At 41.4% G+C, this 16,581-nt stretch overlaps 1 protein-coding gene across 1 annotated transcript in view; it reads right to left on the reverse strand.

Moving 5' to 3' along the window:
• The window catches only part of NCAN (neurocan), a 140,910-nt gene that overhangs the window by 70,317 nt on the left and 54,012 nt on the right, over positions 1 to 16,581 (reverse strand). Inside the window, exon 3 of the mRNA XM_063455369.1 lies at positions 1,880 to 2,281. Coding sequence (XP_063311439.1) covers positions 1,880 to 2,281 — 402 coding nt within the window. The remainder of the gene's footprint in view (positions 1 to 1,879; positions 2,282 to 16,581) is intronic.

A 16,581-nucleotide genomic window follows, 5' to 3' on the forward strand; every position in this document is an offset into this window, starting at 1 on the left:
CAGGCAAAATGAAGGAAGCAAAATTCAGCCAATGGACAACAATGAATTGAAAAGTTAAAAGTTGGGTCCCCAGAGAGCGCACAATGGTTATTATGTATCCTGTATGTAAGTATCCATTAATTTATAACATCATGTCTGCTGGCTGCTGTTGTTGTAACCAGTGAACTAGCTTATTATTTTTATTTATTTTCATTTGGTACTGATTCAGGCATTGCTCAGGAACCATTATGGAACAATTACTGTTCAAGTCAGTATCATCATCAGACAGTATTGGGGAGATCATCTTAAATTCAGTGTATTTCCGAAGCACTCCAGTTCAGGGCTAATTCTACGAAATTTGGAACACTACAACACTTTGAATGACTATATTTTTGCCAAAAAGGTGTAACAAATTAACCTTTTAAATTATTTTTATCGAACTGGCATAGAAATACTTTAACCAGAGGTTGGGGGCTGGGATGGCTGAATGGTACAGATTGTCGGGGAACATTAACAATACCTATAAGGATACCAATAAAGGGGACACGTGAATATGAGTTGTTGAGGAACATAGTGAATAAAACAAATAGGAAGGGGATGAAACAAGGGGATTGTAACTGACACTGAACGGAAGAGACAAGGGGTGACATTGAACAGATAGAACAGAGTTAGTAGTGAGTACACAAGACAGGGTGGAAGTGAATTAAAATTAATGACCATGTGTTTAATGAATGCAAAGCATTAGGATGGGGATGTCGGATGTGAAAGAATAGAAGTAAAATAAAAAAATACAGTGAACGTGGGCATTAGTGAGAGAGGCTGAGCTCTGAAGTCATCTCACAGAGCATTAAACTGATGGAGGTAGTGAATGAGTGAGGAAGCAAGAGGGTATGTAAACACATTAAAATAATAATCAGGAGAGGAGTTGGGTGGTAACAGTGGATGTGAAATGGAAGAACAAAGAAATGTAAAAGAATGCGATGCATTGGTGAACGCACTCTATACTCTATACACGCACAATAGGAAAAACGTTGCTTACACAAACATTGAATATTAACCTTGAGTTTGCTGGCCTGGTCTTCACTAATTCAGAGGCATATTCGATTAAAAGGACATTCTTAGCAGACAAACTACATCTTAATGAAGTGAATTTGCTGCATAGATGCTGTCCTCTTTCTTTGGCAATGTAAAATATATAGTGCTATTACTGAGAAACAGTAATGTTAACATTTTGCTGACAACATGCCACTAGAGATATTTCTTTCTTTAAATTTTTGGAGGTCTCTATGTTCATAACTAAAAAGTAAATATAAGAACAAATGTACTAATTTAAGTAAGAGCTATTTTATTGCCTACATAAAATATAGGAATTTGGAGCATGTTTTACACAATACATGGGGGTTGTGTATAAAAAGTATTGTGTTCACTTTTAGGCTGTTTTTGCCACTTTTCTTATTTTCGAGTATGTATTCTCTTTCTGAACAATTTTTCCACCATTGTCAGAGTGGTGGAATTTATGTAAAAGGTGAACAGTTTTCACAACCTTCATTTTTAAGGAACAACAAACCTTAAAATTGAGAATGCATCTATTTTTCACTATTAATATTGGTTATTTTCCTTCTTTTGTGAGAGTAACCAATGGTAAAATTATTAAGAAAGCAGAGTAAATAATCTGGAAGATGAATAAAAAGTGTAAAATATTAATTATTTTGGTGCATTACAGAAAAGGCAAAAACAAATTCCCAATGTATAATGTGTGAAGTAACCATTTTCTATGTAAGAAAATGGTGCATAAGCACAACATTAGTGCAAGCATAAAAAGGTATTCCAACAAATTTTCTACATGATGTCCGTTAGCAAATGTATCCCTCCTCCTTATGTTCTAAAACATTCCACCTACCAGTCACTTCCAACTGCACAGTATCCTGTTCATCTTCTATCCCTAGGACCACCTCACAATGGTACACTCCTGAGTCACTGGAACGGGCAGAGGACAAGACTAGGGTGGCATTGTAGCGATTATGAGCATATCCAGGCAATGAAACCCTTCCCTCATAGCCACGAGCAACTTTCACGACATTCTCACGAGCCACCAACACAGCCAATTTTTTCTGTTCTGGCCCAGGCTGGATACGACTCCACTTAATGCGTGGCGACTCATTTGTTGTATTTGCGCCTTGCTGGGACTGAGACGTACGTAGAAGAAAAAGGCAAGGGAGAACTACAGACTGGGCTAGCCCACCTTTTACAGTCCCTAGGTGGTGTCGGTGGATACGTAGGAGCTTCACATTTTCTTCAGTTCCTGCAGAAAAACATAGGAATAGCAGCTTTACATGTTCACATGAAACACAAAGCAAGTGGTAACTTCATATACACAATATTGATAACAATGCATTACACTAGCAGGGTCATTCAATAAAATAAGATGAAGTACTAATAAAATAATTTCCAATCTGAAACCAAAAGAACTGAACTATCTCAGTTATATTTCCCGGTTTGCTAGGACCTTAATGTGCTTCTTCTTGAGTCACTCCATTTTTGCATTGGCTGTGTGTTTTTGGTCATTGTCATGCTGGAATACCCATCCACGACCCTTGTTATCTCTTCCATTCCCATCTCTCAACAAACCCCAGTTTAGTGAATTACCTATGTAAAACAATTGAGTTATGTTCACTGGCTCATTACAACATCATTGCATCTTTCTAGTAATGTCACTCCATCAAGCCTACGGTTTATTTGAAAAACAATAGACAAAAGGCAACATTTTAAATTTATTCTACCTGGCCCATTATCCATGTCTCCATTTGTCGCAAAATAGGCATCTTTACTTGGCATAGCTGGTCCCCTCCTTGTACTTCAATTCAATATATTACAATTAACAAATGTCCTTTTTGTTATGTAGGGACACTTTGTAAGAATCAGAGTCTGTCCTATTGGAGTTTCAGTAGATTCATTGGACTCAGGAGGCACTAGCAAGGGGCAGCAAATGTAGCTTCTCTAGGTTCCTCTTCATCAAGTGTCAGCAGCAACAGGCCCCTTCTTGTTTATATTTATACCTTACCAATGGCTAGTGGCAAGGGATTATTGGGGGACAGAAGGTTTGTGATGGATCTGGAGAAGGCAGTAGAAGGAGGTATGAAATAATAAAGGAATTGTATATTGTAATGAGAGTGAGATTTTTTTTGTGTTGGACATGGATATGATATGGTAACATATGTATCTTTTGACCCAGGCAGCACAATGTCTTGGGATAGCAGAGCACAGATCTAAGTCTTCACACGTGTGCAAGTTCTATTCTGCTTCATGCATTTTATCATAGTGGTTAATTTTCCCAGACTTCATCATCAAACAAGATCTTTAACCAAGATACTTTCTACAATCCTGAAATGGGTTTCTAAGGTAGTGGACAAATATTAAAAAGACACTTGACTTTTTCCATGTGTCCAGCACTCTAGTAAACACATTTGCACTACATGGTAGAAAAGGACCTAAGGACTTATCGCCCTTCTTGTAGGAAATTATTCACTAAATATGTAAGATCATAATGGACTTAAACATTTTAACGAACAGTCTAATGCTATAAATCTTAATATCTACAGTGAGGTGAAAAAAGTATTTGATCCCCTGCTGACTTTGAATGTTTGACCACTGACAAAGAAATGATCAGTCTATAATTTTAATACTATGTGTATTCTAAAAGTAAGAGACAGAATAACAAAACAAAAAAAATCCAGAAAAACGCATGTCAAAAAAGTTCTAAATTGATTGTATGTCAATAAGTTAAAAAAGTATTGACCCCTTCGACTTACTACATAATGGCAAAACCCTTGTTGGCAATAACAGAGGTCAGGCATTTCTTGTAGTTGACCACCAGGTTTGCACACATCTCAGGAGGGATTTTGTCCCACTCCTCTTTGCAGATCCTCTCCAAGTCATTAAGGTTTCGAGGTTGACGTTTGGCAACTCGAACTTTCAGCTCCCTCCACAGATTTTCTATGGGATTAAGGTCTGGAGACTGGCTAGGCCACTCCAGGACCTTAATGTGCTTCTTCTTGAGCCACTCCATTTTTGCATTGGCTGTGTCTTTTTGGTCATTGTCATGCTGGAATACCCATCCACGACCCATTTTCAACACCCTGGCTGAGAGAAGGAGGCTTTCACCCATGATTTGACGGTACATGGCCCCGTCCATCATCCCCTTGATGCGGTGCAGTTGTCCTGTCCCCTTAGCAGAAAAACACTCCAAAGCATAATGTTCCCACCTCCATGTTTGACGGTGGGGATGGTGTTCTTGGGGTCATAGGCAGCAATCCTCCTCCTCCAAACACGTTGAGTTGAGTTGAAGGCAAAGAACTCGATTTTAGTCTCATTTGACCACAAAACTTTCACCCAGTTCTCCTCTGAATCACTCAGATGTCCATTGGCAAACTTCAGACGGGTCTGTACATGTGCTTTCTTGAGCAGCGGGACTTTGCGGGCGCTGCAGGATTTCAGTCCTTTACGGCGTAGTGTGTTACCAATTGTTTTCTTGGTGACTATGTTCCCAGCTGCCTTGAAATCATTAACAAGATCCTCCCATGTAGTTCTGGACTGATTCATCACCATACTCATGAGTCATGATCATTGAACTTCCATGAGGTGAGATCTTGCATGGAGCACAAGACTGAGGGAGACTGACAGTTATTTTGTGTTTCTTCCATTTGCGAATAATCACACCAACTGTTGTCACCTTCGTCAGCCCATTCCAGCCTTGTGTAGGTCTACAATCTTGTCCCTGACATCCTTGGACAGCTCTTTGGTCTTGGCCATGGTGGAGAGTTTGGAATCGGATTGATTGCTTCTGTGGACAGGTGTCTTTTATACAGGTAACGAGCTGAGATTAGGAGCAGTCCCTTTAAGAGAGTGCTCCTAATCTCAGCTCGTTACCTGTATAAAATACACCTGGGAGCCAGAAATCTTGCTGATTGATAGGGATCAAATACTTATTTCACTCATTGACATCTAAATCAATTGTTATTATGTCTCTCATTGTTAAAATACACCTACCAATAAAATTATAGACTGATCATTTCTTTGTCAGTGGACAAACGTTGCAGGGGATCAAATATTTCTTTCCCTCACTGTATTTATAGACTTACAGTGTTCCTCTTCTTTAGATTGTGATTGCCACACTGTTAAAGTCAAACAAACTCCTCTTTTATCCAGCCCCTTTCTGGTCTTTCAGTGGCAGACCATCCTCTTTTTTTGAGATTATCACGATGGGTCCAATCTGATGCTTCTCATTGAAAAGCACTGTGGCCCTATGGAGCATGCACAACAAATGCACAACATTTGTGCTTTTGGCTGAAAACAGCCAGTAGCTGGAGGTAATGTACGCCTGTTATTGGCTGTACTGATATCAGCGTAGGGTATACTTTAAGCTTAGGGATAGGGTTACATTAGGGGTACATTACGATAAGGTTAGAGTAAGGGTTAGTATAAGAGTAGTGTTTGGTTGAGGTACGGGTTAATGCTGGCTTAGGGATAGTGTAGATGAAAGGTTAGTGTATACAGTTAGAGTTAGTGTAAGCATAGAGTTAGGGGTAGGGTTGGTATAGTGTTACAGAGAGGGCTGGTATTGGGTTAGCTTTAACTACCAAAATTGCATTTAGATCCTAGACATGTTAGGATTCTAAGAATGAGGACTGATACGTGAATATATTTTGAATTATTTTTCTGTAGCTGCACAGGATGTGTAAATATTATTATAGGCATATAAGCTGTGAAAAATATATATTTATTTTTTGTAAAAAAAAATCCCACACTCAGTGCTGTGCTATTAAAATAAAGACCTTTCTGTTCTGTAAAAAGAAATATAAAATATGTATGGAGGCACTTAAAGGACCACTATAGTGCCAGGAAAACATACTCGTTTTCCTGGCACTATAGGGTCTCTAGGTCCCCCCCACCCTTAGGGTCCCCCTCCCGCCAGGCTCTAGGGTGAGGAAGGGGTTAAACACATACCTTTTCTCCACCACCGGGCTCCCTCGGCGCTGGGGACTCTTCACCTCCTTTCCCTGTCATCGTCTGAATGCGCATGCGCGGCACGAGCCGCGCGCGCATTCAGCCAGTCCATAGGAGAGCATTCTCAATGCTTTCCTATGGACGCTGGCGTCTTCTCCTTGTGATTTTCCTCTAGCGGCTGTCAATGAGACAGCCACTAGAGGCTGGATTAACCCATAGGTAAACATAGCAGTTTCTCTGAAACTGCTATGTTTACAGCAGAAAGGGTTAATCCTAGATGGACCTGGCACCCAGACCACTTCATTAAGCTGAAGTGGTCTGGGTGCCTATAGTGGTCCTTTAATGAGAAACCCTTAAATTACAGAGGAACACATAGTGCAAATCCTGGGTTATGTTTTGGTTCAGAACTTGGACAATTGCATTGGTCCTTAAGGGACCAAACTGGTAAACAAACATCTTTAATTAGGTCCAACTGTTTCCAAATACCAACATGCCAGAACTGTTTAGTGCATAAACCGTATAGTTGCAGAAAAACAGGTTCAACTGTACAAATTATTTGGCTCTGGTCAGTAAATGAGACACAGTAGCGTGTGCATTTTTGGAATTTTATGTAAATGATCCCCAGTTTGCACATAAACAAAAATTACTTCACCTCAGATAGTTCAAATGCATAATCAGTAGCTGCAATTAGTAAATACATTGTGCCAAGCATATTGCCTTTCCCCACACTGACTAAGAATAACTCACTAAAAGCTGATTAGAGCAGTTTTGCTGCATTGTTAACCTTTACACATCGCTTCCAACGCAGTTTGTATCGAGATACGTTCTATTTTAATAGGTAACAGGGTATCTCCCTGCACAGTCCAACATCTGTTGCAAAGAAGATGCCACGTTTCTAGATTTCTAAATATATAACTGCAACCACCATCACTATACAAAAAGATGTAAAACTGAAATATGTGTAAAAGGTCTATGATGTGACAGAATACCATTTTCATTTACAAATCCTTTCTTCTAGACAATGTGCTAGAAAAAATGGCAATGCAGAACAGATGCTATTCGTGGGCAGGTGCAAAATGTTGAGTAATTCTATTAGTTTCTATGGTGATAGCTTCCCTTTTAAAGGAACAATATAGGGTCAGAAAACGTGTATTCCTGACCCTATAGTTTTAAAACTACCCATTGCCTCCCATAAAAGGTAAAATATATACCTTATTTCCAGTGCCGGTGCTGGCCCTGCTCCTGATCCACCTCTTTGGCTGACATCATCAGGATTGATGATCTTAGCCAATCCAATGCATTGGCTGAGATTGACAAGGAAGCAGGGTGGGGGTCGGGCGGGGTCAATACTGGCTTAGCCAATCAGCATCTTCTCATAGAGATGCATTGAATTAATGCATCTCTATGGGGAAAGTTCAGTATCTCCATGCAGAGTGTGGTAGACACTAAACATCAAGGCTGCACACTGTGCAGCACTGCTCCAGGAAGCACCTCTAGTATCTAGAGGTGTCCCTAGGATTTAATGTAAACACTTCTTTTTGTTTACTGCAAAAAGGCTGCAGGGACTGGCTATACTCACCAACTACATTCAGCTGTAGTTGTTCTGGTGACTAAAGTGACCCTTTAACATCTTCACACAAAATTGTACCTGTTTATGCCTGGATAAATAGGCCCCTACATGTTTTTGTATGCCCATTTGGATCATGGCTGGTTGCACATACAACATGTTCCATGTTCTGTAAACAAATAATACAAAGTTATTCACTATAGTGAAAATTCAAAGTGAATTTTAAATTTAAGGTCAAAATAGCCTTAAATTTGAAATTCACCTTGAATTTACTTTGTGTGGGGTAAGCAGGGCCAGATTAAGAGCCCAGTGGGCCTGGTGCTGACAATTATGAGGGGCCTAATTACAGGATCTTAGCGACCAAAAACACTAAAACAGTCATACCTCCCAAGCGTCATGTATCTGATGGAGATGGTGTTGAAAGGAAACTCAAAGGATGCAGCTATATGAAAACACATACTATTTGCTAATCTCTCTCTAATTTATGCTTTCATCTTTCAAGTAACTCCATACCCACTAACAGCAGAGTCCAGTGAAGCAGAAAGTCAATGGGCAGGGTAAAAGGGTGGGCCACTGGCGCAAATCACGTGACCAGACCTGCCAAAAGGGGGCATGTCTGTCCAAAGAATTGGAAGGCCTGGCATGAATTCATTAGTACAAACCAGAATATATGTCGCACCAAAACTGAAATAAAACAACAGTAAAAACAATGCGTACTTACATAAAATGAATAAAAAAGGAATAATGTCCTGATAAAAAGTGTAAGAGATAATAGTCCAAGTTTGATTGAAGAGATAAGTAGAATCAATAGACCTTGTGGAATCCGAGGAAGTCAGGTATCCAGATGATGTGGAAGCACGCAGATAGAAGAGAGAAATTCCAATGGTGTGAAACTGTAATGGGAAGATGACAGTGGTGGTAATATCAGTCCTTATTACCACCACTGTCATCTTCCCATTACAGTTTCACACCATTGGAATTTCTCCCTTCTATCTGCATGCTTCCACATCATCTGGATACCTGACTTCCTCAGATCCTACAAGGTCCTACAAGGTCTATTGATTCTACTTATCTCTTCAATCAAACATGGACTATTATCTCTTACACTTTTTATCAGGACATTATTCCTTTTTTATTTATTTTATGTAAGTACGCATTGTTTTTACTGTTGTTTTATTACAGTTTTGGCGCAACCTATATTCTGATTTGTACTATTGTATTTTCTGATGATGTGTTTTGAAGGAACATCATACCCTTAGGTTGCGGCCTATCTCTTACTGATATTCAGCGGTTCACTGGTTTAATAGCGCTGATCCAACTACCATTCGTGGCATGAATTCATGTCAGGCTGCCTGCCAAGCATGCAGGCTGTCCAACTAAATTCTTACTATGCAGGCAGCACCCTGAGCTTAGCATAAATGATGCTCCTACTCCACGCTTTCTAAGGACTGTCCCCTAGCACTCACATGTCCACTTGTCTCCTTACCTTCTTACTAGCAGGCAGAAGTTCATGGGATATAGTCTGAGACAGAGAAGAGGTGTATGTAGTGAGTAGAAGAAAGGGGACATGCCACAGTGTTATAGAGACCAAAGTCTGCATTACCTAAACTAATTTTATTGTCAGCCAGTCCACACAAGTTTTGTTCCCATACATCCCTCTTAAGCTTCCAAACTTAAAGGGACACTATAGTCACCAGAGCAACTACAGCTTATTGTATTTGTTCTGGTAAGTAGAATCATTCCCTTCAGGCTTTTAGCAGTAAACACTGTCTTTTCAGAGTGTCTCCGTGTCCCAATGTCCCCATGTGTCTCAGCGTCCCCATGTGTCTCAGTGTCCCCAGGTCTCCTAGTGTCCCCTAGTGTCCCTGCTGCCTTTCCCCACATCCTGCACTTACCTGAGCTATAGAGCTGCTGTCTGGACTCTCTGTGCGGTGTAGCTGCTCTCCCCTGGATCAGTGAGTAGTAGAGAGAGGCAGGAAGGGATATGCTGTAACTTCCTATCCCTACCTCTCTCCACACACACAGCAACCCCTACTGGCCGGTGCTGGTATTGCAGAGTAGTCTCTGTTTATACTGAGAAAAATACTTGCAATTGTATTGCTGGTATTACTGCAATACCGGCATGGCCAGGCAGCCTCAAATACCGTCTGTGCCAGTAAAATACCAGTCATGTGGCAAACCTAAGAGTAGTGTGTAAAAAAAAAAAAAATGTTTTTTTTTTTTTAATGGGCCTGTTTCATGGGTCTGGGCCTGGAGCTGCAACTCCATCAGCCCCTATGTTAATCCATCCCTGGGGGTAAGTAATTATATACTAGACAGAATACCTTTAGTTTAATAGTGGGTAGAGTCTCTATTTCACTGAAATGCCATAAATAGCACTGAAGACCTATACTGAGCAATGTAACAAAGCTTGGCACACTGCTTAACCCAGAGGCCAGCTGCGGAATGCTGCTGTATCTTATAGCCAATTTACAAAATAAAGGTATAGCTTTTTTTTCTGCTCATTCCAACTGAATAATGAACAGCATGCTTGTGCCACTAGCATGGGCGGCATCCAAAGCAAATCTGGAAAGGAGCAGAGCTCTGTGCTATTGCTCCTTAATATCACAGCATGAAATGTTTCCAATATTGGATGGTGATGTGTGCTCAGCAGCCAAAGCTTGGCTGTAAAGAAAGCATTTGCTTTTTGTGTTCGACTCTCTTCGTAGTATCATATTCAGAGACAAAAAGAATGACAGCAGAGTCGGATATACAGGGGTTATTCACTAAAGAGAGAAATCAAAGTGAATTTCAAATTTTAGGCCAAAGTAGCTGACATTTTTTCCGATTTGACTGTTTTGGCCTTAAATTTGAAATTACATTTGAATTCTCACTTTTAGTGAATAACCCATAGAAACTGGAATCTCCTGGGGGCAGGATCCACATTTACAATTTGTTTCAGTAAAGTTGTCTCACTATTTATACACTGAAGCAGGTTCATCAAAGATGGTATGAATTCTAAAAGCAGAATTTTTTTATTTATTATTTTTTGTGTGTCCTTGCCGTCATTTTTTTCGTTTGTGTTATTTTTTGCATAGCGTGTTTGATTTACATCTTTATTTAAGCAAGAATACCATATTCTATTTTTCTGTGTTCTCTTAAACCACCCTAATCTTGTCGAAAAAGGCAAGGTCGGATATTAGCAAAATATTCTCACTGTATTCTTAGTTAGAAATCATTTTGGCAGAAAATAAATCTTTTGGCACATACAAAGAGGAAAGGTGACACTTTTCAGACTACTTGTAAAATATTTAATAAATGGGAAATTATTTTTGAGGCCATGAATAAAGAACACATTGAGAAAACATTAATAAAACTATCTCGCTGAGTTTAGCCATTTCACAGGGATGCAGAGTATGTTGAAATTAGTGTGTAACAATAAAATAATAACATATTGAGTTTTATTAGAAGGGGAGATGGCAGGAAATAAGTGACCATGCCTGTCCTATGTGGCTGAGAAATAAGGAAGGAGTCGGTATAAAATGTCAAGATGAGATAGTGTAGGCGGGTTTTAAATTAGCACTGGCAAACTATTTTGGGATGATGGCATAGGTATTATATGGCGCAATCTAAAATGGCATTTCGATTTGTTTCATAAAAGATGTCAATAGAGCTCAGAAGTAGTCCTGAAATATGTGACCATGGAGATTGGAACATCGTTGCTATTAGACAATTTTCATTGTGCATTTATTATGTGGCCAATGATGAGGCCCAGTTCAGTTGAGATAGTTGAGTATTTCTGAGGTAGCAGTTTGAAGGGTAATGAATAGTATGGGGTGATCTACCAAAACAAACTGTTAACGGAGTTAACGGAAATTCTTAATAGGACAATTTTCTTTCATTTTCATGATGGCATTGCCAATAAGTATTATTTCCGATTGCTGTATATAGAGTTCACTAGCACACATAGTTTGTTCTATTTTATGGCAATTGGTTTGTCATCTTACAACCAGGGGCCACCATGAAGCTTGGCATATTTAGTTTTGTGGGTGGAGGGGGAAGCAGCGCCTTAAAGATGTCCTCCAGTCCAAAGTCATAGTGGGCCGATATGTAAAACAAGAGGGCAGGAGACAGAATATAGTGTAGTACTGTATATCAATAAGTTCTATAAACACCCTTTTTTAATTTTGGGGTTGCTGGCATCATGGTTCTGTCTTTGTAGAGGCAAGAATATTAATTTATACAGGCACAAGTTTCAAATTTGGATCTTTAGTTATGTACAGTCAATCTGTATGTCCGAGAATAAACTTGTGAAACTTAAAATTGTTAAATGGCAGCCACTCTTAGTTCTGCCTTTCTACCATTAACTTGGCTCTCCCCAAGTTAAAAAGGTAATCCAAAAGTGGACCCTGTGCTTACTGTGCCTTGAGGAGTATCAGCTACATGTCACCGACTAGGCCCAAAGAAAGAAGGCCGAAACGATCGTCTGGGGTTGCTGTATCTCTTGTGCAGAGAGAACATGCCGGCGTTTCAGTTCTGGACTGCCCTTATGGGAGGGATTAATCTGATATGCAATGGAATAGGTTTTCTCTGTAATGGCACAAGTGAGAAAAAACTGTTTTGAGACCAGAGCGTGGATTTATCGAAGGGCAAGATACTGAGTTTCTTTTGTCTGTTCTTATATTCTCTGTTCTCATTATGCCTTTCTAATGTTATCTTTTAAAATTATATTAAAAATTTAGCTAATGACATCACAATCCAATCCATTCCAGGCATGGTCTGGGCATGCATTGCAAATGAGGAGGAGAAATAGAAACAGTGTTTCATTCTTGGTCTTCGCAATAAGCTTTTTCTATGCTGACTGCCAGGTGCAATGAACACAATTTATAATATAAATATTGACAAAAAGCCAAGATGAAGGTACTCACTGCGGGATAAGGAAGTGTGGATTTATAAGTGAAATTTTATTTCAACTCCTCAAAAATAAATGTTTGTGAAATATAAGGGATAAGTGAACATGATTAAAAAAAATCTGTGAAATGACATATCCCTTTTAGCTTCAACCATGAGTTAATTTTCACCCAGTGCAACCTGTTTTATTTCAGAAAATGAAAGCAGATATAAGTTAGGGATGTGGGAGATTTAAAGTTGCATTATGAAAAATCCAATAAGTAGAATTATCCTTAAAGTAGGCCTTGCTGAAAATCCAGCCCCGTTTTTACTGTGCAGATTGTACAGACTGCATTCATACAGCAATTTAAGCAATGTCAGATTTGGAGTAGGGTGTGCAGCGCTAATAGGAACAGCTCCACCAGATCACAGCTGAGATTAGAGCCAATCTCATTCCTGTCAGTGGAATGATCTGTCCTGTGAGGATTTATTATCCCGGCTGCCAGTGATAAGGATCATCTGGGCCAACGGTGCCCTGCAGCCTAAAGAGGGGACAGACGTACATCAGTGCTGAGCACACCTCTGTGTGGGGCTGTCACTATTCCAGGCACGACTATTGTTCTATTCTATGAATCTACTTAGATTCCGAGCCAGTATTAAACAGATCCCCGGAGACTCATTCTAACCACAAAAAAAACATTATAAGAATTGCTTACATTACAATCCTTTCTTTCTCTTTGTTTAACTCTCGTATTCACGTTATCTTTCATGCTTTCTATTTCGTTCATTCCCAATCTCGTGAGTTCCCTTCCTGAGGTTCTCCAGCATTTAATTGTTTGACAGTATACATTGTTTAACTATTTTATGACAAATTATCCTTCACTCGCTTCATTTCAGAAATTATTATTCAGATTTTTCTACTACATTTTTCATTACCTAGAGGGTTTTTATTTCTCCCGATCTCCTCTTAATGCACGATGCTCATAAAAAATGTATATGGAAAACAAAATATTCCTTACAAGAACATTTCTGTAAATGTCTGATGGTGCATTTGAACAGTTGCTGGTATTCTAGACAACTTTTCGTTTTCCTATTTTTGTTCTCTCCTTTTATCTCTTCTTACATGAAATGCTTCATTGTTCTACTGACATCAAGTTCCAGCTATGCTGGTCAAAGTACTATGTAGTGGATTAGAGTATAAGAAGTGCAGGAATGAGAAAATGTAACTTAAAGATGCCAAATGCCTCTGTGTTTTAGAAATTTAATGACAGTCTGTAACATGATAAATTGTCTAGAAGGAAGTTTTATAATGATCCATGACAGTTTGTGATGTTCACAGTCTCAGAGACAAGGTGAAGTGCCAGCTACCAGCTGCTTATTCTACATTAATTAAGAGAAACCTGGTACTCCTAGTTCTTCCCACTGATGTCGTGGGTGAAACCCTTGCCTTGTTACAGGTGACTCACTCAAGTATCTTTAAGTCCTGAAAAATTTGTATCAAATGGCAGTCAGAGAGCTCGGGATTTGCTCAAGAATTAAAGTCTGTGCCGTAACCTGCTAAGGGGTACAGTGTAAAATAAATGAGCAGGTGGTCTGATAGAACCCAAATTGTGAGGGGAACCAGAAATCCCTTTCCAATTTCCAGCATGTCTTGTGCAAGTTTTAAAATAATATAATAAATCTTTCCTCCTTCCCAATAAAATGGGACAGCCTTGGGTGAGGAAGAAAAGTCTTGCACTGTAATCAACCCGGATGCATCACAATATTCACCCCGGCTCTCTCATGCCCGCTGTGAGGGTGAGAATTATCATAACCATCCTTAATTAAGGTGTATGTTGGGGGTCCCAGTCCTTTGTCCCATAACAAACATATTTAGGAGCTGCTAAAAAAGAGAGTCGACACACACCATCCCTTCAATCCATGTGGGGGTATGACTGTATATTGTGGGGTATGAGTGTTTATTAGGGGGTACCAGTAGTAGTCTCTTTTCTCTGGTCTTCACAGCTGCAGAATTAAAGTTAATGAATGGCTTATAATTTATAATAATATTATTGTGTCATCCTCCCCTCAAAAATTACATTGCAAGGGTGTGTTGTCCATATCAAGTTTCTTTCTAGGTAAAGCTTAGGAAAGACAATAAGCGAGAGAGAGAGAGAGAGAGAGAGAGAGAATTGTGAGAGAATTGTGACGGAATGCTGGCACTCCGACCGAGTACCTCCGCCAATCGATGCTCCTAGCACTTGCCGAATACTCCGAGCACTCCAACCGACACCATCAGCACTGCGGACCCCACTTCCAGCGATGCAGCTGCAGCTGGGTGAACCTCTCCTAAATCCAGAGAGCATAGCAGGAACAAATCAAGTTCTTACAAGAGCTTACTCTGGGGAGTAAGTGATTATAGCAATCCCCAGAGTGTAGGTATCACTTCCCCCAAGCATGAGCCAAGGCTTCAAGAAAGGTGCTAGTAGGTCTGGTTTATTGAGGGCTACCTGGGGACCCCCTAGGGGACCTGATGGAACAATGGGACACATATTGGATATTAGCCAATCACAGACAACACAAACAAAACACTCCCACAGTGACATCACAATCCCTCCTCTCTATCCTGGAGATAATTGGGAAGTAATCAAATTATCTCCCAGGACAAGACTCCATTAACCACATGGTTACAAAAAGACTGAGGTAGCACTACTCACATACTGAAAGTCCCGAACGCCCCGGCGGAAATACGCAAATAAACCTTTCTGCAGGGTAAAATACAGCTATTAGCACAGGGGCCATAGTCGGAAGGCAGGAGGCTAGCCAGTAGTCCCCTCCAGGCACAAATGGCGAAGGGCACTTCGACACACATCTTCCCTTTGGGGGGAAGACTAAACAGGTACCTGACCTTCTGCCGGTCAGTACCTAGGTTAGTCGGGCAGCCCACCCACAAAGAAAAATATGCAGAGTAACCCCACCACAATAAATGGTACTGGCCTGTAAGTTCAAGTTTGTAGTGGGACAGTGCAGCACTCTCGGTCTTTCTGGTGCAGTTAGGCAAACTGCTTGGGGGGCAGAGGCCATTGAGCTCTGCCCTGCTGCCAGCTCTTCTGCTGGGGTAACCCGTGGTAAGTCAGGCTCTGGACCAGGGGAAAAGGGAGAGCAGGGGCTAACAGCGCTCTGCCCAGATGCCAGCTCTGCTGCTGGGAGGGGGTCAGTGGGTATCACAGGCTCATCCACTGCCCCCAGGAACCGTTTGGGATGTAGCTGGAGAGGGGAAGTTTTGCTTACCTCTTCCTCCTGGCATCCCTGCGGGGTTGGTTGGGGATCTGGACCGCCCGTCCAGCATCCCTGTAGGACTGGCACAGAGACCTCGGTCCCATCTGCGCTGGTGTGGTTAGGGTTGTCTTCCCCCTCTCCCGGTATTTCCGGCTGCTGTTGGAGGGGGAGGCCGGTTGCCCCCACTCTCCAGGACGCTGGTTGCTGTAAGGTGGAGGGATCGACCATCACCTCCTCCTGGAACTCAGGCCGCCGCTGGGGAGAGACCGGTTGTCTCCTCTCCCAGCAAAGTATACTGCTGCAGGGGATCTGGGCTGGCTGCCCAGCATCCCTGTAGGGCCGGCAGAGAGACCTCGGTCCCATCTCCGCCTGCCATCTGTGGGTCTTCCCAAGCCAAGTCTATGAGGTCCCTCACCTCTGGTACCTCTGGCTGCTGTTGGAGATGGAGGCTGTTTGCCTCCCCTCCCCAGGACGCTGGCTGCTGTACAGTGGAGGGATCAACCATCACCTCCTCCTGGAACGCAGGCCGCCACTGGGGAGAGAGACCGGTTGTCTCCACTCCATTGTGACCAGATGAATCAGGTCTGGCTCCAGGTCGTCCACTCGGGGAAGATCCAGCAGAGTTTCCCTGATGTCGTGGATGTCCCAGAGACGGCATTCTGCGGGGCATCCAAAGTCATTGCCTTCCTCAAAGGCCTCCCACAGTAAGCCCGGGCCATTATAATCCTCTCCTTCCGGCAGATAGTGGTTAGTCATCCAGGGGTTGCGCTGGGTGGCGTACCACTTTAGTGCCCGGTAAGCTCCATCCAGCCACAACTCCTTCCAAATCAGGTCCCACAGTTCCATTACCCACTCATCCAGGGGTTGCTCCCCTAGGAAAGGTGACCGCAGGGCCACAAGTACCT

This window comes from Pelobates fuscus, chromosome 5 (assembly GCF_036172605.1).
Source record: "Pelobates fuscus isolate aPelFus1 chromosome 5, aPelFus1.pri, whole genome shotgun sequence".
Lineage (NCBI taxonomy): Eukaryota > Metazoa > Chordata > Amphibia > Anura > Pelobatidae > Pelobates > Pelobates fuscus.